General features: G+C 40.6%; 2 protein-coding genes across 2 annotated transcripts; one reads left to right on the plus strand and one right to left on the minus strand.

Moving 5' to 3' along the window:
- Window positions 1-3,410: 3,410 nt before the first annotated feature.
- Window positions 3,411-18,552, plus strand: LOC6524571. Its single transcript, XM_039370949.2, has 6 exons — window positions 3,411-4,221; window positions 14,720-15,009; window positions 15,390-15,568; window positions 16,045-17,026; window positions 17,186-17,809; window positions 17,879-18,552. The coding sequence occupies exons 1-6, from the start codon at window positions 3,864-3,866 to the stop codon at window positions 18,005-18,007; spliced, it is 2,562 nt and encodes an 853-aa protein (XP_039226883.1). The 5' UTR covers window positions 3,411-3,863; the 3' UTR covers window positions 18,008-18,552.
- LOC120320662 lies at window positions 18,359-19,462 on the minus strand. The gene is given in 2 exon segments (XM_039370965.1): window positions 18,359-19,249; window positions 19,252-19,462. Coding segments are annotated over 2 exon segments (387 nt in total). The 5' UTR covers window positions 19,373-19,462; the 3' UTR covers window positions 18,359-18,983.
- Between the last annotated feature and the right edge of the window lie 10 nt (window positions 19,463-19,472).

Genomic DNA, 19,472 nt, shown 5'->3' on the forward strand with positions numbered 1-19,472 from the left:
TTTTTAATTAACGGTAGTTTCTTCTATTGCCACACGAAAGATTGCAAATGAAGTAATTATAAAAAAGAGATAAAAACATTTGAGATGGGGAAAGACGGCGTGGAAAATAAAAGTTGAAATGTTACGACCAACATTCGGTTCAATTTCATCCGTGCGATCTTCCCGTGCGTTTCGGTTTTTCCTTGCCAAGAAATGCGTTCATGGTCAAAATGTCAGGCCGTGACGCAAGCGCAAACAGCAAACAGTAAACAGTAAACAGTGAACAGCAACAGCAACAAACAACAATTAACATCAACAGTAACCGCAGTGAGCATCAACAATGGCATTAAAAGTTAACAAAAAACCCAGCAACAAGGCTCCACAAGTGATCCAAAAAATGTGAAAATTTGTGCAACTAAATATTTGGTCGAATGATTTTTAAAGTGTCAAAAGCATTTGTTCAACGTGCATCCGCGCAAACAAACACTCAAAGAAACCGGACACTGATTCTTGGCATTGATTCTGTTAAAAGTATCTGTTGAGTAAAAGTATTCTGTTGAAATGTATCTTACAGATAAGAAATGCCGAAACTTAACAGCTGGTTTAATTACATGTCTTGATCTTTAAAGTGAATATATATTTGCCATTTCCAAGGCTTTATTGACAAAGGAATGGGATCATAAATTATTTATTAATTAAGATGCTTTCGATAGAAATCGCTAGACACTCAACATGACCCAATTTCAATGTTTCACAGCGGAAGCTCAGCAAAAACATGAACCATGTCAGCTCAAAGTCAATGATTTATGTACTGCACTACATTACCAGAGATGATCTCTAATTTTCATGATTTGAGTCGTAATTTTCGATCATTTTAAATGGAAATCCAATCAGCTTAACGACAATTCCCAGATCGCGATCCCCAAATATGCGGTTCATTTTGGTTCATTTTGGTTATCGGCTAGCTAATTGATAAACCCGGCCGGATTTGTCTTGATTTCTGACTGAATTTCATATCTCTCTCGAGTTGGCTTAGTGGTCGCATATTTATTCACGTTTAAACTGAGCCCCTCATTCGGCCATCGCTTTGCTTATTTCTTGACACTTTCACTTTTCTCATTAAGATATGAGCTCGACCCCGTTGGTGGGTGAGGGGGTGTCGGGCGGGTGGGGCGACAGGTTTTCATTCGCTGACAGACCTTACGTGGTGTACCAGGCGACCGCTTGAATGACTGACGGTCACTGACGGACCCTTACACTGACCGAAAATGCGCAGCGAAACCAAAGTCCAATAGGACAGGAACAAAATACGCATGGAAATTAATTTTACAGGCTATGCATTCTTTTATCGCAGGGCAAAACATTATTTCACTTAAGACTAGAGGCAATTTTTTGCTGAGTGCATCTGGGATATTAAGGCTAACCTTAAATATTTTGCTTTTTCATTTGCATCTCCATTCATGCCAGTCGCTGCATCTCGCTCTCCCTCTCTTGCTCTCTCGCTCTCTCCCTTGCTGTCTCTCTTTCGCTCCTTTTGCTTGCATCTTCTGGATGCAGTTTTTGTTTTTATTGTATTTCAGTCGAATTTTTTGTGCCCTGCAAACCAGTTTACCGTTGCAAGATCTTCTGCAGGCTTCTGCTTTTTTTTGTTTTGTTTTTTTTGCTTGTTACTGAAAATGCTTGGAGATGCACAAAATGCAATTTTGTTTCACTTTACCACTTAACATTTAATTTTTGGCAGCACTTCTGCTTCCTCTGCTTCTTCTTCTTTTTGGCGGTTTTTACTTCTCAGAACTGGTTTCCATTTGCTAACGGTAAATGCTTAGCATCTTGCCATCCCACTCTGTTCCCAACTTTTTATTTGGCTTTTGTGGAAAATTGAAAAATTGAAAAAAATTGAAAAGCATTGCACGAACGGAACGACGTCAACGTTTGAGATATTGCACAATATATGGCAATATATCTATGTATATGTACAGTTGGGGAACCAAAACCGACGTAATTTACAACTTCTTTTTTTCGAGAAATGCTTAAGTTAAGGAGGTTGCGGGCGAGAGAGAGAGGGGGGGAATCTGCACCAGGTGCAACTATCTCTGACTCCCTCTCTCTTTTCGTAAACAAAAGTATGTGAGTGCTTAAAAACAGGTCACCATCGAAAAAACAACAACAATTATTCCAACGCTTGCAACATTTTCATTCGAATTCCTCCATTCCTGCTACTTCAGCTGGAAACCTGGAATTCGAATGGGATTTGGAAGCAAGTGGCTATATGAAAAGTGATTTCCAATCTACTCGTAAATAAACTCATAAGTAAATACTACAATGTGTGGTTTTTAATTGTAATTACCTTGTTTTATTATCATAAAACATGTTCATATGAACAACATAATTTAGGAACCCAGTTTCATTAAAACGAACATTTTCGAATCTGAGCAACTTCTCTGAAATCGTTTATTTCTTATAAATCTTATAATTCTTTTTTCTTTTTTTCAATGATATTAGCTTGAAATATATTTTAGTAAATCCCCCTAAATTATTCACCACTTTTTTAAGTGAGTCATTTATAACACATTCATATGCTGAAAGTTTCCAACTTCAAATATTGACATTAACTTAATATCTTTTATTTCCAAGTTGAAAACCGATTCGTGCATACGCTAGTCTTTTAAAGCTCCATGAAATTTTTAATAAAATGCGTAAATATTCTTTACTGTTGTCATTAGATTCTTTGATGTAAAAAAAAGATTGTAACATTTAATATCTTTCCATTATGCATCGCGTTAATTTTATGCGAAGCTGGGCTTTTAAGCGGCCCTTAAAAGACGTTCGTAAATGTGAGTTGGACCAGCGGGCCTGAGTGCGAATCCATTTAGCTTATTTAACCGACTTGGCTTAACTGATTTGACCGACTTGGCTGGAATTTGGGACCGCTGGCTATATGGCCATAGTGGTTTATAGTGATTGCGATTGCGATCCTCAAGACCTCGTCGCGTATTCAAATATCAATGGCTAATTTCATTTTTGCGGCCACTTTTGCAACACTCACACTCTCGCGAAATTCCATAACATAATGCTCACACACACTGAAAGATATTACCACATAGTACGATGACGCAGTGCTTTTGCTTTTTCCCAAGAGATAGAGAGAGAGAGAGAGAGCGGTAGAGAGCGATCGAGCTGGCAACGAAAGTGCTGCTAACGGTACAACTTGCGCTTTCGAGAGACACAGAGAGAGTGAGAGCGGCCCCCGCGCTGCCAGAGAGCGAGAGTGAGAGCATGTGTGTGTGTGTGTGTGTGTGAATGTGTTTCTGAGATTGAGATCGAGCTTGAGCTGAGCTCAGATTTTTTTTTTCGTTTTTTTTTTTTTGGGGCCTGCGTTTTTTGGAATTGTTAACATATTTTTACAGCTGCTCAAGACGCGCAGTCGCGATTCGTAGACGTGCGTTCATGCCAAGCGGTCGTCGCAGCTCCCCAAAAATATAACTAAAAGCTGAAAACTTATCATAAGCCGCGCGTGTGTTTTCAATACACTTACCCCCACAACTCCCATTCCAAAAAAAAAGAAAGAAACACAATATAAAAATTAAAGTGCTAACAAAATACATCAAAACAAATAACACCGAATTCTAACGGTTCTGCCGAGTGTGTTTGTCATCCAATTTTTTTTTTTGCCTGTGAAAATGCTGGTGCAAAATATATAAATAATTCCCTGTTAACCCGAATTGGATTTTATTATTGTTTTTTTTTTTTGTTGTTTGTGTGGAGTGAAAGTGAAGCAGGCCGAAAAAAAGAGAAGCAACACAAAAGACATCGCAGGAACGTCGTGCCCAGCCAATTAGCATATATATAAATATATATATATATAGATATCGCAACGGAGCGATATGATGCGCAGGACTTTGGTGCTGGCAACGCTGCTCTCGCTGCTGGCAACGCCGCAGGCGGCCATCGACAACGACGATGGCAAGTTTCCGCCGGGCAGACATAACCTAAGTTCCGCTTCCGCCGACCAGCACAATGTGATTAACCTCAGTCTGCAAACTGGCGACACCAAACCAATCCTCAGCTACGATCTGTCCCAGACGCGTCGCCTCCGTGACGCCCTCAACGTCTTTGATCTCGCCGTCCTGGCCGCCCAATGGGGCCAGGTGGAGAGCGCCGGCGGAGTGTCCGCCAACTGCAGTCGGGACATGAGGAGCTATCTGGGCGGACTCAGCGATGCCAAGATGTGGGCCGTCAAGAGTAAGTGCAAGATTTATGAATCATATATGTAGAATATGGGGAAACACTAATTGGAATCAATCTAACTAAATATTCATAGGGATAATAGGGATTTAACACACTTGTACTAAATTTATTAAAAATACTGTCTTGGAGTATCTTTTTCGAAAATATACTTTTATAATCACACATCTTAAAGATGATGATAACAACATTCTATAATTGTATAATTTTTTTACCAAAGCTCAAACAACTAATTACATTCAATTATGAACACCAGCAGCTTTGATAATCTTAATCAAACTATAATTGCCGGCCGCAGAAAACAATCAACATTTAAAAGCCAAAAGATTAAAGCGGAAAAATAAAAATGTTAAAAAGAATTTCGGCTTGTGGTTAAACAAGTTTACAAATTTGCTAGGGAAAAATAAAAAGAATTAAATTAAACTAAATTAAAAATAGTATTACAACATATGTAATTAGTTAAAAAAGAAAAGCGCATGAAGGTAGCCGCTATCTTTATCTTTTTTCTTCTGAACGACAAACAAAGATCACGTATCCATTCACTTGCAATTTCCATGTTATCGCGATTTCCACAGACGTTTTCCGAGTTAAAGTTGATCTTGTTGTTCGCGAGCCATTCGATTGAAAAATAAAACCAACTATCTGCACTGCCGTGTGTACGTATGTATGTGTGAACGTGCCATTCGCCGATTTTGGCGATCGGCGCAGATACTATATATGCACGGGTTTCTAAAGATATAGAGATTTTCGAGTCGCCGCCGCATAGACGAATTTGCCCGCGAGCACACAATCTACATAAGTGCACGATACGATGCGAGTGATCGCCAAGGTCGCAATTAGTTCTTGCCACTGCAGCAGCAGCAACAGCAGCAGCAGCAACAACAGCAGCAGCAGCAACAGCAACACGCAGCAACTGCAGCAGCAACAACTCAATCAAATTTTTGGCCTGATGGGCGGCTTCATTTTTCGCTTGCTGTTTCGCCGAATTTTTCCCCATTCGGGCAAATTGGTTTTTCCAAAATGTTCGTTTCTTTTTTTTTTCTGATTTTTTGGGCATTTTTTGTTGGTCATTATGTCAGTGGGCTTGGTATTGAATAACTGAATGGAACGGTTCAATTGCACGACCAGATCAAATTGGATCGACTGGGCAGTATTTGCAGTCGAAAGTGAGACTGACTGACTGACTGACTGGCCGAGATCAAAAGCCTGAATTATGAATACATGTTGTGGGACTTGTTTTATATTCGATTTTTCGGTTTTTTTCTCTTTTTTTTTGGTTTTTGTGTTTTTAGTTGCGACAAGTTGCCGCAGCAGCCAAAAAAGCAATCCTATCGATTCCAGCAACCTGAGACCGACAAAGCACCACTGACCAACTGACTTGGCCAAGCTAAAACCACTCTCCAGATGCTGGTTATGTAATCAATTAACGCAAAACACAAGGAAAAGAGAAAGAGAGCCGCACAAAAAACCAAAAAAAAAAGCATACAGACGAAATAAGAGTGTTCAAGTTTCTTTTTTATTATTATTTCACTGGTTGCACCATGGGCCAAAGTGACCGGAAAGTGGGCACATCCATTGAAAAGCGCCTCTCGGCCACGGTTCAAGTTCACGGAGTCTGGGGAAAAACCATTTGGAGAGCGCGGCAGATGAATGGCCGTAAAAGAAAATGCATTTTCCGGCCATGCGGAAGTGTTTTCACTTCTCTTACGGGGAGAAAGGCCAAGGCGTTTCGGAAGTTCGTCTTAATTTCCTTTTCATTAACGAGCAGTTAAATATCGCAGTTAACTAATTAACTAGCTGCAATACTTGGCGGTTTTAACTTTTTCCAGACGGTTTATATCACCTTATTTTATCTGGTAAATATTAATATGTTTTTTCCCAGTGAAAGTATTTCCTTGATTTTAATTAAACATTTTCCTTTTAATGTTTAATATTTAATACCATGTTTAATACCTTTTAATATTTAATTAATAAACGTACATATTTAATGATAAAAATAAAGGTTTTCACTATTTTGTATATAGTGTAATTCCCAAGAATATTTCTCCACCCTGTGATGTATGTAATTTAATTGTTGTTTCAAAAATCCTTTTAAATTATATTTGCCCATCAACCTTCAGTTTTTTGCTCCACCGCCTCCAACGCAACATAAAACATCACGAAATTGGGGTTTAGGCATGGGTATTTTTGTTATTTTTTTTACTTTTTTTTGGGAGGCAAAAAGCCGGGACTCTGTAACTGGCATGGCATCTATGTCAATGTCTCCACATGAATAGTGTGTTTTATTGCCACACATGAGCGGAGTCAGGGCCAAAGTTTTTCCTGCTGGCCAGCTAACCAGACAGCTAGCTAGCCAACATAGTAAACCGGACTCGAACTCGAACTCGGACACTTGGACACATGGACACTTGGACACTGGCTGGAAATTGTTATTTAAACGCTTCGGACATAATTTCCAGCACAGGTTTCGTATCTGGAGCTCCCAATCCTCGGCCAAGATCAATGGCTAATAAATTGTGGCCGGTGTTACCTTTGTTTTTGCTGCGCTTGTTGTTACTTCTTACTTCTTTTTTAATTCACATTTATCGCTAGTGTTTTTCTATCTATATTCGTGTGGCCAATGCAATTGCAAATGCAATAGTTTCGGTGGCATGTACTCGCTTGGCTGAACTCGATTGGCAGGTTGAAGGTTGCCCTGAAATGCACTCGCCGTGACAAAAAACACAAAAAAAAAACTTGCATTTTGGAAGTCAAGTCGAAGGTCTAGTCTCCATCGAATCGAAAGAGCGAAAACGAATTTGTACTTTTTTTGTCACTTTTTTTTTTGTTGATTTAAGTCGCTGGCAAATAGTCGGCAAAAGTCTTAGAGGAAGTGCAAATATTGTCTCATCATCATCATCATGGAAGGCAATCGCTAAACTTCCTCAAAAATCAAAAAAAGCTTTCACAATCTTTGTAATACTCATTTTTGTTTTTGTATTTTGCAAATATTCCGGGTAAAGTAATATCGTTGGTTGGCCAGGAAAATGAGCAATACACTGTTGTTTTGACCTCGTATTGCATTTCACCTGTGTGCTCGAAAAAAAAAACCTGAACGAAATTACCGAAATTGAAACGAAGCCAAGTTAACAAAATAAGCCAACAAGTGATCGAGGTTCGATGGCTTGGTTATGGACTTTGCAGCCTGTTTGGTCATTAGTTGGTCACAATGCACAACGGTTTCTTTTTTTTTTTGGGCCAATATACTTAGCCGACTTTTCGGTTTTCAGTGAGGGAGGCGGTGGGGGTAACAGGCCCAATTACAGCCTTTGTGCGAAATGAAACGTCACGCAACATAATTTCTACGGCTTTCCCATATCAAAATCAAACGGCTACAGTGGTGTTCAAAATTATAGGTGTCTCGCGAGAAATTAAATGTAAAACAAATACTTATTTTTATTGCTACTCAAAGCAAACAAAGAAATTGTGATTTGAAAACTGAAATGCGAATTTATAAAATGATTTCGATATTTCTTGTAAAATTACATTTTTAAAATAAGTGGTGCTTGCTGGTTTTTTGGTTACATATTATTTACGCGATCAGTGCTAATAACTTGCGCATAGCTGTGTTTATTTTTGCCTGCAACCCGAAGAAGAAGCAGAAGCTGAAATTGCACAACAAACAAACACGGCAGCAATATCAGCACAGCGGCAACATGCGACAAGTCTCTCTCTCTCTCGGTTTCTCCCCGAATAAATCTCAGTGTATCTCTTTTTCTCAGTTTTTTCCCCTCTCTTTCTTTCTCTCTCGCGGTCCACCTGTCTCTATCTCTCTCTCTCTGGACACAAGCTTAGCTTATGTAATGTAACTTTAATTTGATTGTTGCAATGCCTTGCAGTTTTTTTTTTGTTTTTCTTCACTTTTTGTTTGGGGTTTTTATTTTTGTTTTCAGCGAAAATGAAATTATGGCCAAGACGACGTTGTTGGCTTTTATTGTTTGCAATAACGGTTCATTGGAGTGGAGACATTGTATGTAAAATACTTTCAACTTTGACCGCGATTTTGGCCGAGTTTTTTTTGTCCCCCCACAAAACGAATGACTTAGGCAACAAACTCGTTTTCGGATAATTGTGCGTAATTAAAATCGCCGCCACGCATTGCAATTGCCCGAGTCGTAAAAAAAAGTGGTAGTCGGTCGCGTATCGGGGTCCAAAAGGTCTAGGCCAAATACCAAACAATTGGCACAAAAAACACAGCACCAGAATGAACGACTTCTTTGGGGTGCGAGTGCTAGGATCAGAGATCAGCGCAAACTGTGGCCTACTTTTCAGCGCTGCGTTCTAGAAATCAACAGAAATTGATTGATTTGAGTGCTTATTCTGAAATTTATTGCAACTATATATTAAATTTGCTTATTACTTATTACAATTACAATAATATGCAGTTTAATCAACAAAGAAAAATATTTAAGAAATTTATTTTAAAAGCAATTGACATTTATTCTCATTTTATTTCTTTGCTTAAAATTTGATGCTACTCTTTTATAACATGTAAAATGAAGTTTATTGAAAGATTTCCATGACTGGCGTGCTAAGAGTAAAGTATTTAAAGACCAAAGTGTGGATGCGTAAACAAAGCCATTATAATTTCATGTTCAAAGTGGCATCATAAAGAAGGGCGGACTTAATGCCCGGACCGGGTTAATAATTCACTTAGATGAGCGCCGACCAAACGCAATTAACACGCAGACTGTTCGAGGGCAATGCGAATGCCTAAATGCCACAATTAGGCAACTCCGCTTGGAATTATTACGACCAGCTTCCAGACAGATAGACACACGTTAATTAGACAGAAATTGCATTCCATCATGAGACGGCGCTAATTTCGATCATTGCGAATTGTGTCCGTCATGGCGGGACGCTTGCCAAATCCATTTGTATAGTAGTTTCAAGTTTAATGCGACACTCGGTCTTGGGCAAATGCAAAAAAAAAAATAAATAAACAGCAAATAAACAAAGAAAACAAAGAAACACAAAATAGCGAAAAGCTAATCGATCGATTTCTAGTCGCATTGCATTTCGATCGAAGGTTGACTATCAGCAACCACCCCCCTTAATTAACAACCCACTTTGATGTCGATCCGTATGCCATAACCATGCAACCCATTTGCATTTGACACTGGGTAAAAGCAAGAAATCATTTCCGTTAGGTAAAAGTGAGCAAAAAACACACAACGAAAAAATTCAAACACATAAATACGAAGAAATTGAAAGACAATAGCGGCAGGTGATCGCTGGATCACTCGCTCGATCGATCGACGTGCACGGCATTAATTTTAATTTCCAGCGATTCGGTTATGAAACGACCGACAGCCATTTGAACGAGCTCTCAATTTGGGGTTATTGACCATAATTGCAATTTTGGGTGGTCGTATCAATTTGATTACAGCGCATTAGGGTTATGCAATTGCAAGTGCAGTGGGGGAAATGACGAAATCATAAACGAGATTTACTCCAGAATTATTTACCAACATATTATTTATGAATAAAATATTTTTGATAAATAAATAATAATATCAATTGTATATTATTTTAATATTATAATTTATAAAATTAGTTGGGAAATTACTTGTACGTCATAATGCACTTCTTACTACATATATCGCATTAATTAGAATTCCCTTGAGTAAACAATTCATTATCTTCGACTTAGCAGATTGGCTAGATAATAGATAAATCAGTGGAAAGAAGAGCTAATTTAAGATGCAATGAGCTGACTGAATGCACCGTGACTCCGCACTCTGTGGGCTAATTATTCCACAAAATTACTAGCCCATCAAATAATCGTTTCGGCAATGACGTTCGACGTTCGTCAACAATAAGTGACTCACAATTTGTTGGGCCAAAAAACCAATGTGCAGCCCTGAATTGTTTGTATTTGGGCCAAAAACTGGTAACCCGAAACCAGTTTCATCGGCCATCCGTGGCAAAGAAATGCGCAGAAATCATTTAATTGTTGCGGAGCTATCATCAGCGATCGGTCCATTGCGCAAAATGATGGCATTGCCACGTGTCAGTGACCAAGTCCAAAAAAATTGAATATCGAAATTCAGAAATCGAATCGAAATACCAGTTAGTCAGGCGAAATAGCCAAAGCTGAAGATGCAGCTGACCTTGTGCCGAATCTGTGCCGAGTCCAAAAAAAGAAAAAACCCAAAACCCCAAAGCCCAAAAGACAGGCCAACTCTTTGACTCGTCGTCGACTCTTATTTTCATTAATTTTTTTCATTTTTTTTTACTTTTTTTCTTTCAACTCTTACTTTCTGTCTGGCTACATCACATCGTCATCGATGTGGGCGTCAAAAGAGCCCCGAGGGAAGGTCTTTGATAAGATTTATGTGTGTGTGGCTGCCCAACATTGACATTGAAAAGTGGGAAAAAAGAAAGAAACACTTTGAATGTGAGCCAACGAGACACGAATGCGATTACGATTACGATTACGAATAGCCATACGGATACGCATTACGCTATCCATAACCTCAGGTGGCAAGTAGGAAGTAATCACTCCATCTTATTTGGCCAACTAACTGAGCCACTCGAGGGATCTCAAGCTCCGCTGAACTGACTTTGCGCATCTTCGAGCATAAAATTGCCAAGCGAGTTGCGTTTTATTATGCGACTCAATTAGGCAACGGCGATGTATAATTATTACATAGCATAAAAATGGGAAAATATGTTGAAGCTACTATGAATCATTAACTGACTGACTAACGACGAAGAATGCAATCGTTGTTATGGTAGCATTTCAGGAAATTAACTATAGATATATTATATAGTATAGATAATAAGCTATAGATATTTTATATAGTATAGATAATAAGCTATAGATATTTTATATAGTACATATAGATAAGTAGCTATCGTTCTAAATAAAAAGTTTACTTGAAATGAAATAAAGGAGAGCCACAATGAGAGACGCTAAGAACAAACAGCGTTTGCTGTGTGGATGATGATGTTTGTTTTTAGCCAGAAACAACTGGCAACTAATGTATCCTCCAGATGCGATCTAATAGACACACCTCAGCAATGAGTACACAGAACGCTTTGGGCCCAAGTTCAAAGACTTTGGCAGCTTGCGTGTTAAATGACAGGAAATTTATTTGGCCAAGACAAACGAGCGGATCTTAAATCCACAACACACGCCTCTAATGTCCCCACATTAGCTACAAATTTCGTCTTGTCGTCTGGCGTTCTAATGACAAAGCCAAACATTAGTACGCAATTGCCAAATTTAGTTGGCCAAAACGATTGCTTGAACCTTTGACACAATCAATTAGCTGCATGTAGAACTTGATGCCATTTTAAAGACCCGAAAAAGCTAATTTAATGGCACTAAAAGTGCAGTTTCCTGGGACCATTTGGAAAATTTAAAAATACATAAAAAATGTTAGGGCGTGTTAGGCGTTTTGCACGATGGATTTACAGTTTTGGGGCCGTTTCAAGAGCCAGCCCCCATACATAAATCTTGTTAGTCTCCACAACTAGCAGTTAGCAATTATCGTGGTGTCCAAAAGTAAATTTTTAGCCAATAAAAAAAATTGCAAACCAATATTATTTATGGATTGCAATGGGCACTTTTTTTTTTATTTTTGGTTCTTGTGACGCAGATCATTAAAGAAATTATTACTTTTCGTGCCTTAATTGAACTGTTAGCATTTGCGGCGCGTTGTCTTAATTTTTTTTTTTTTTATAAATTTCGCCAGCTTTGACTTGGCGCCGTTTCGCAACTGTTTGCAAAAGTGGATAAATACAAAAATATTTATAAAAATAGCAAAAGGCGAAACAACAAAAGGTATCTGTATAATGGTATAATGGCAACTATTTGACGGGCAGAGCACATTATTTATTGCCATTATATTTATACAATCGTTTCATCAATCAAATGGATTTCAACAGCTATGTCACCGGGTTTTGGCCTGGCTTTTAGGGCCACGCCCTCATTGCTTTTCTGTTTTTTATTTTTCGCCACTCATTATGGTCGACTGCAATCGGCGATTTGGTGTGTTAACACATTTGCCTACCCCGCCTTTGTCCTTACCTTCAGTTGAACACACATATATGTACATATGTATGTACTATTGTACTATATTTATGTATCTTAATCTTCTTGCAAATATTTTCGTGCGATTCAAGTGCACAGTGTGATCTTGGCCAGGCTTTCAATGAGATTCTGCGAAATTGTAAACAGCCTCCGCATGGCGAGTACTTAATTGGATAATTTAATGAGCTTTGGGTATTATATTTTCGGCTCTAACATTTTTCAAATCCCCTGTCTTGTGTGGGCTTTCAATGAGACCTGTTGATTTGAACATTTTTTAAAAATTTATACCTATACTAATGATTTTGGTAACTTGTTATATTTTATAATAAAATATTGACTCACCTGTAGTTGAGCAAAAACATCAAAAATATCTGGTACTTATTACGAGTATTTTTTTTTTTCGCTGCTGCTGTGTAATGTATGGAAAATTGGCTGCGCTTTAAGGTGCGTCTGGTGTCGTGAGCATCGATTTCCCTACCTGCTAAACCGCTTTCCCCCGACCTATATATCATATATATATATAAATATATATACGCACGATCTCACATGCTGAACGACCTTCCGAATCGCCGGACAAGAATACACGATGAAATCTGTTTTGAATCTGTTTCGGCATCGGAATCGGAATCGGCATCGCCATCGGCATCGACTTTCGGTAGCCGCTACCAAGTTCATCTGAGTTGGGGATTGGGTGAGCACTGGTGGTCGAACATGTCACCTTGTAAACCCCATTGTCTGTCCCATCTGTTGATCTTGTTTGAGTTCGACATCAGCTTTGGCTTAAGCTTCAGCTTCCATTTACCATTTACCATTGACCATTTACCATTTACCATTTACCATTTACCATTTACCATTTACCATTTACCATTTACCATTTACCATTTACCATTTACCATTTACCATTTACCATTTACCATTTACCATTTACCATTTACCATTTACCATTTACCATTTACCATTTACCATTGACTATTTACCATTTACTATTAACTATTTACCATTGACCATTTACCATTGACTATTTACCATTGACCATTAACCATTTACCATTGACTATTTACCATTGACCATTTACCATCTACCATCTACCATTTACCATTTACCAAGAGCGTTAAACGCCCGAATGACACGTTCAATTGAAGAAGTACACATGTACATACGAGTATATCACATCACTCTGATGCTTAAATGCCGACCCATTTGCCATGTACTGGCGTATCGATGGAGGTTTTTGTGATGAAATGCTTACTACCAGCCAATCAAATGACCTCAATCGCTAAATTAAATTGAAAACATGTTTAAACATTACGCAGAGATCGCTGATCGGTTGAGGGTGTGTTGGAAAAACAGAAACCACTTTTATATCACGGCTGCACCAAGTTTAGTTTTTAAATTTAAAATATATTAGGTGTATTACATGGGTGATAAAAACTAAGTACCATATATAGTTTTTTTCTAGACATATTTTTTCTTAATTAAACTATAAATCAAACATGAAAATCAGATTCCTTCCGCGTTTGCTCACAAATTTGTATAACGCCACTGAAATTGGTAAACACTTTTGATTTCGGCACATGCAAATGCTGGCAAACATTTCCGACTGATGGCTCCTCATGGTCATGGCCGGGTCTTGTGTAACCCAGAGATTACTCAGAGATCAGTTCCTGCTTTTGGCCAAGCCATCGGGGAAGTGGAAGTGGAAGTGGCTGCTGTACACTTAACACTAAACACTGGATAGTGGATAATGGATGCTCACGTAAGAGTTGCCATTTTCCTCGTGTCACCATGGCAAGCGAACAAAAGACCATTGCATGACTTAAGTTGCCATTTTCGAACCGAAAAGCAGCGATAAAAATGAAAACTGGTTGGACCCACAGTTCCACAGTCCCAATTCCAGTCCCAGTCGCCGTCTCAAGTCCCCGATCTGTTTGGCAAGTGGTTGCAAGAAAACGAAAATAAAATAGCATAACAACACCTCAACTTTGTGCAAATAAATCAGCAGTGTTAAATTGGGCAAGGATTGTTTTTGTGTCCGAAACTGAAACTGAAACTGAATCTGAATCCACTGCAGCCTTCTAGTTGGACTGACAAATTCATCAATTAGTTGCTATTTAAATGTTGCGTTTCTTTGTAACATAATATAGACATATATATGCCATTTTAATACATTTTCCAGCTAACTTTAAGCTTTATAGGGAATTGCTTGGGTCGCTCAGTCGACGAGTCATCAAGATGATGGCGGCATTTTGAAGTGGGCAGCTTGACGGCTGCGCTGCAATTGCATAATGGCTAGTTTTATGTTTTTTACTTATTATATTACACATGCCCCACTCACACTGGCCGCTCTCAGTGTGGCAGTGAGCATGTTGCACTTCGAACGCTACTGATGCCCTTTCCTTCTCTTTTTTCCCTCAGTGGACGATGCTTCCGGTCACTATACATCCGGTTTCTTCTACGGCAACAACTACTGGATGGGTTCGTTGGCCCTGTGCGATGCCATTGACGATGGCCAGATCGTTGCACCCGGCAAGGACAACAGCTCCTCGGCCACATCCTCTCCAGATGGCGAGACCAAGAACAGCGGCCTGCCCTTCGCCGCCGCTCACACCCAAGGATACAGCAGTGTCTACAATGCCCCGCCGCCCTTCGTGCCCGGTTTCTATGTGATCAAGATGCAGCTCAACGAGACGCTACCCACCCAAGTGGTAAGAAAATCGTGAGAGAATTCCATTCAAGTTGGAAATCTAGAGAAAATTCCATTCAAGCTGGAAATCTAGAGAAAATTCCATTCAAGCTGGAAATCTAGAGAGAATTCCATTCAAGTTGGAAATCTAGAGAGAATTCCATTCAAGTTGGAAATCTAGAGAAAATTCCATTCAAGCTGGAAATCTAGAGAAAATTCCATTCAAGTTGGAAATCTAGAGAAAATTCCATTCAAGTTGGAAATCTAGAGAAAATTCCATTCAAGTTGGAAATCTAGAGAAAATTCCATTCAAGTTGGAAATCTAGGTTTTTTGGCACTTCAAATAATATTTTTAAGTTGAAAGCAAACACCTATTTAATGTTGTATTTCATGTTTCACCAGCTGCGCACCATTTACGTGGGCATGTGCCTGCCCTCCAGCTGCTCCATTGCGGACATTGGCCAGATGAGCGGCAGGGCCCATGTGGAGCTACCATCGCGGGATCTGCGTGTCCTGGACATTCGTGTGCCCACCGACAAGGAGTTCAACATCTGGGCGGACAAGACCTTCTGCCTGCTGATGTAAGTGGCCGGAATCGAATCCAATCAAAAGTTCACTTTCAAAAATGCCAAAGTCCACTAAACAATTGTGCAAACACAATGCGCAGCTTTTGGGCAGTTGGTTTTGGGCATTAGCGTCAGTTGTCAGTTGAGTCGGCTAAGTCAGTCTAAGATTTGTGTGAAATTTTGTTTCCCCCCAAATCGAATTATAATAAAAAGCGAAACTCCATTTGTTAGCTTAAAATATTAGCGGCTAATATGATTATATGCTTCCCCATGTCCGTTGAAACTGCACGGCGAATAATTTCTTAGCTTCAAATATTTATTTGCATTTCTTACAATTTTTCTAAGTAAACTTCTTTTTTTATTTATTAAACAACATTTTTGAATATTCCATTAAATACAAAGTAAACCCATTTGATTATCGAATCTAATTATTTAAGCACAATTTTGGAATATGTAACTAATATTACGGGATAACACTTATCTGCTTTTAGTGTGGTATCCAGCATTGTGTTGGCCTTGATTTGCTGCGGCACTCTGTTCGAGATTTACCTGCGGCGCCAACTGAAGGAGGCACTGCGTCGCCAGGACAAGGAGATGATGAACAACAGCGAGACGAGCTCGGGCATCGGGTGTGCCTCGTCCGATTACAGTGACACAATGACCGCTCACGATGATCCGCTCAAGCAATCGGATCACTCGCAGTCCTCGAATTCGCTGAAGCAATTGGATGCTTTGGTGCTGAATTTGCCACCGAATGATAATGACAGCGGCAATGGACACCATCACGATCACGATGCGGATCACGATCATCACGATCATCACGATCACGATCACGATCATCATCGCAGCGGCAGCAACAATAGCAACTCGGATGAGCACCTGGAGGGGCATCTGCATGAGCCGGAGAAGTTGAGCATCTACTCGGAGCTGCTGCTCTCCTTCTCGGCGATAACGAACTTCAATGCGATCTGCGATCGCAATGTGGGTGCGGACACCATACCGTGCATCCATGGACTACGTGCCTTCAGCATGGCCTGGGTGATTCTGGGACACACGTGCATCGTCGTCTTCAAGTACTCCGACAACATGGAGATGCGCAAGGAGGTGGAGCAGAACTTCTTCTTCCAGGCCATCACCAATGGGCCGTTCAGCGTGGACACATTCTTCTTCATCAGTGGCTTCCTCATCTCGTACATCTACTTCCGCACGAATGCCAAGGGCAAGTTGAACAAGTTGAGCAAGGGTGCCAATGAGTTTACGGCTGGAACTGCACACTTTTTCGGCCTGGTCGCCTATCGATTCATGCGCCTTACCGCCCCCTATCTGTTCGTCCTGGGCGTGGTCCAGGTGACCATGAAGTACCTGGCCACCTACTCGATCTTCGACCCACCCACCATGGATCACATCACCTGCCCGGATTACTGGTGGCGCAACATCCTCTACATCAACACCCTGTTTCCGGTCGATGAGATGGTGAGTGTTTTAAAAGAATTTAATCCTAACTTAATCAAAAATATTTGTATCACTCATACGCACTGTGAGATTAAGCAAATATCACTCATACGCCGCGTGGGCCTCTGTTTTTGTATAATAAAGAATAACACCTTCTTTCTCCTTTCCCCAAATCCACAGTGCATGCTCTGGAGTTGGTATCTGGCGAATGACACGCAGTTCTACATGATCGGCGCCATCATCCTGATTGTGGGCGTGCGTCACTTCAAGCTCTCGGCCATCACGACGCTGGTGTTCCTGGTGCTGTCGTGGATCACCACGGCGGTGATTGCGTTCACCAACAACCATCGACCGAACACAGACGATCCGCTTGCGCTGTTCGACAAGATCTACGACAAGCCATGGACTCGATTGGGTCCCTATCTGATTGGCATGGCCGTGGGCTGGATTCTGTTTAGGACCAACTGCAAGATCCGTTTGCCCAAGCTGACGGTGGCCACCGCCTGGACACTGGCCATGCTCAACCTGTTCGTCCTGGTCTTTGGACTGTACAAGGCCGATCTGTCGCAGTTCACCGCCGCCGCCTACAGCTCGCTGAGCCACTCGGCCTGGGCGCTCTCCCTGGCCTGGATCACCATCGCCTGCTCCACGGGCTACGGCGGCTACATTAACTCGCTGCTCTCGGCGCCCTGCCTCTATCCCTTCTCCCGCGTCACCTACTGCGCCTACCTGGTCCACCCGATCGTCATCCGCTCCATGGCGCTCAACTCGGATGCGCCGCTTCACCTGGGCGGGGATCTGATGGTGAGTTGGATCTTCCAATAAAATGGTTGCTCATAATACAACATTTTTGTTTGCTATGTCATGTTCCAGGTTGTCATGTTCTTCGGTCTGACGGTGGCCTCCTACTTCCTGTCCTTCGTGGTGTCGATGTCCTTTGAGGCGCCCGTCGTCACAATGCTGAAGATCCTGTCGCCCAGTCGAAAGAAACGCCTCGCCTAAGTACTGAGCCTAGGATCCGCCCATTTCCGTTTATTTATACCCTCCATTTTGTCATGTTATCTATTTCTTGTCTATCAAACAATGCCCACATATTTATAGCATCGACTCATCTGCACCCTCGACTTTTTCGGATCGTTATCCTCCTCCTATACATGTTCTTTTCACTCTGCACCACATTTTACACTCACAGTGTGTTCCAGTTACGGATAGTAAAACAAAAGTTTAAAAAAAAAAAACAAAAAAATCAAAAAACACAAACAAACAAATCAAAAACGAGGAAAACATGACGTGCAACTTGAAGCGTGCAAATCAATTCAAACTATTTTTGTCATATTTTTGTTACATGATGAGTACATTTTAGTCCTTTAATTTATTCCGAAGGTTTGGAAATTTTGCGCGTGACGAAGAGAGAGTTATACATAGTACTTTATAGTTATAATTATATAAAACTCTAGTACCTAATTTTATGAAATCATGTTGTATATACTATATGCTGTATATTGTTATACATAAACCTTCAAATAAAAACTGCTACCAAATACAAAGTCCAAGCGTTTAAAGTTCACTGCATCTTATTCTAAAGTACATTCCATTGTTTTTCTTAAATTAAAACCGCATCTTAAATAAAAGAAAAATATTTTAAAATCCATATATAAAAACTATATAATCATTATAAGGTAACTTTGTAGGTGTCCGCATTCCGGAGATCTCTAAACTTTGGTAACACGTTGCATAAGTCTTTTCTTCAACTTGGCTCTATCCCTTTGGCTCATTTCCGCTTCCTGAACCCAACTGCAGGTTCCGTCTTGTGTACTTTCTCATGGCGCCTAAGACTGCGGCAGTGAAAGTAGCACTTGGAGCACATATCCCACATGGGAGCCATATTCGTATTATTCTTTTTCTTATTCTTATTGGGTTTCAGGCCTTTTTTACGTCCTCCACCAGTGGCTCGTTCCTCACGTGCGGTGGAGCCTGGTTACCGTGTGAATCCCCCCGGAATTCCATAAATCATCGATTGGCTCCAGCACGCAGTGTCATCGATTGTTTCCTCCTTCACTTGGATATCGAACTGATTCGCTCCTTCTCCGCCACTCGCTGCCTTCTCCTTCTCCGCTACCTCCTCCGTTACATCCTCCTTCACCGAGTACTCTTGCCAGTGCGCGTGGTCCATCTGGTAGGCACTGTGCGCATCCTGCCTACAGGATGAGCAAATGGTGTTGGGAAAGGGATCCTGCGGCAGACTGGGTAGCCGCTCCACTGGAAAATCATGCGCGCTACAGAAATCCCGGTTGCCGGTGTCGCTTGGAAGACGTTTAGCATGTTCTCCTTGTCCTCCAAACAAACACGGCATGTAGAAGACTCCATTTTCGGACAGATATCGCATTGGGAAAGTGGGGAACAGTTTGTATACCCGTGCCGGGAAATGTATGGGTGCGACCGATATTAATCGTAAACACTTCAAAAT

This window comes from Drosophila yakuba, chromosome X (genome assembly GCF_016746365.2).
Source record: "Drosophila yakuba strain Tai18E2 chromosome X, Prin_Dyak_Tai18E2_2.1, whole genome shotgun sequence".
NCBI lineage: Eukaryota > Metazoa > Arthropoda > Insecta > Diptera > Drosophilidae > Drosophila > Drosophila yakuba.

What these genes read in the sequence shown, in the direction of transcription:
- LOC6524571 (XM_039370949.2), top strand. Translation starts at nt 3,864, where the DNA reads ATGATGCGCAGGACTTTGGTGCTGGCAACGCTGCTCTCGCTGCTGGCA. An exon ending in AAGACCTTCTGCCTGCTGAT is followed by an intron (nt 15,569 to 16,044) that starts GTAAGTGGCCGG and finishes ATCTGCTTTTAG; the next exon opens with TGTGGTATCCAGCATTGTGT. An exon ending in TGTTTCCGGTCGATGAGATG is followed by an intron (nt 17,027 to 17,185) that starts GTGAGTGTTTTA and finishes CCAAATCCACAG; the next exon opens with TGCATGCTCTGGAGTTGGTA.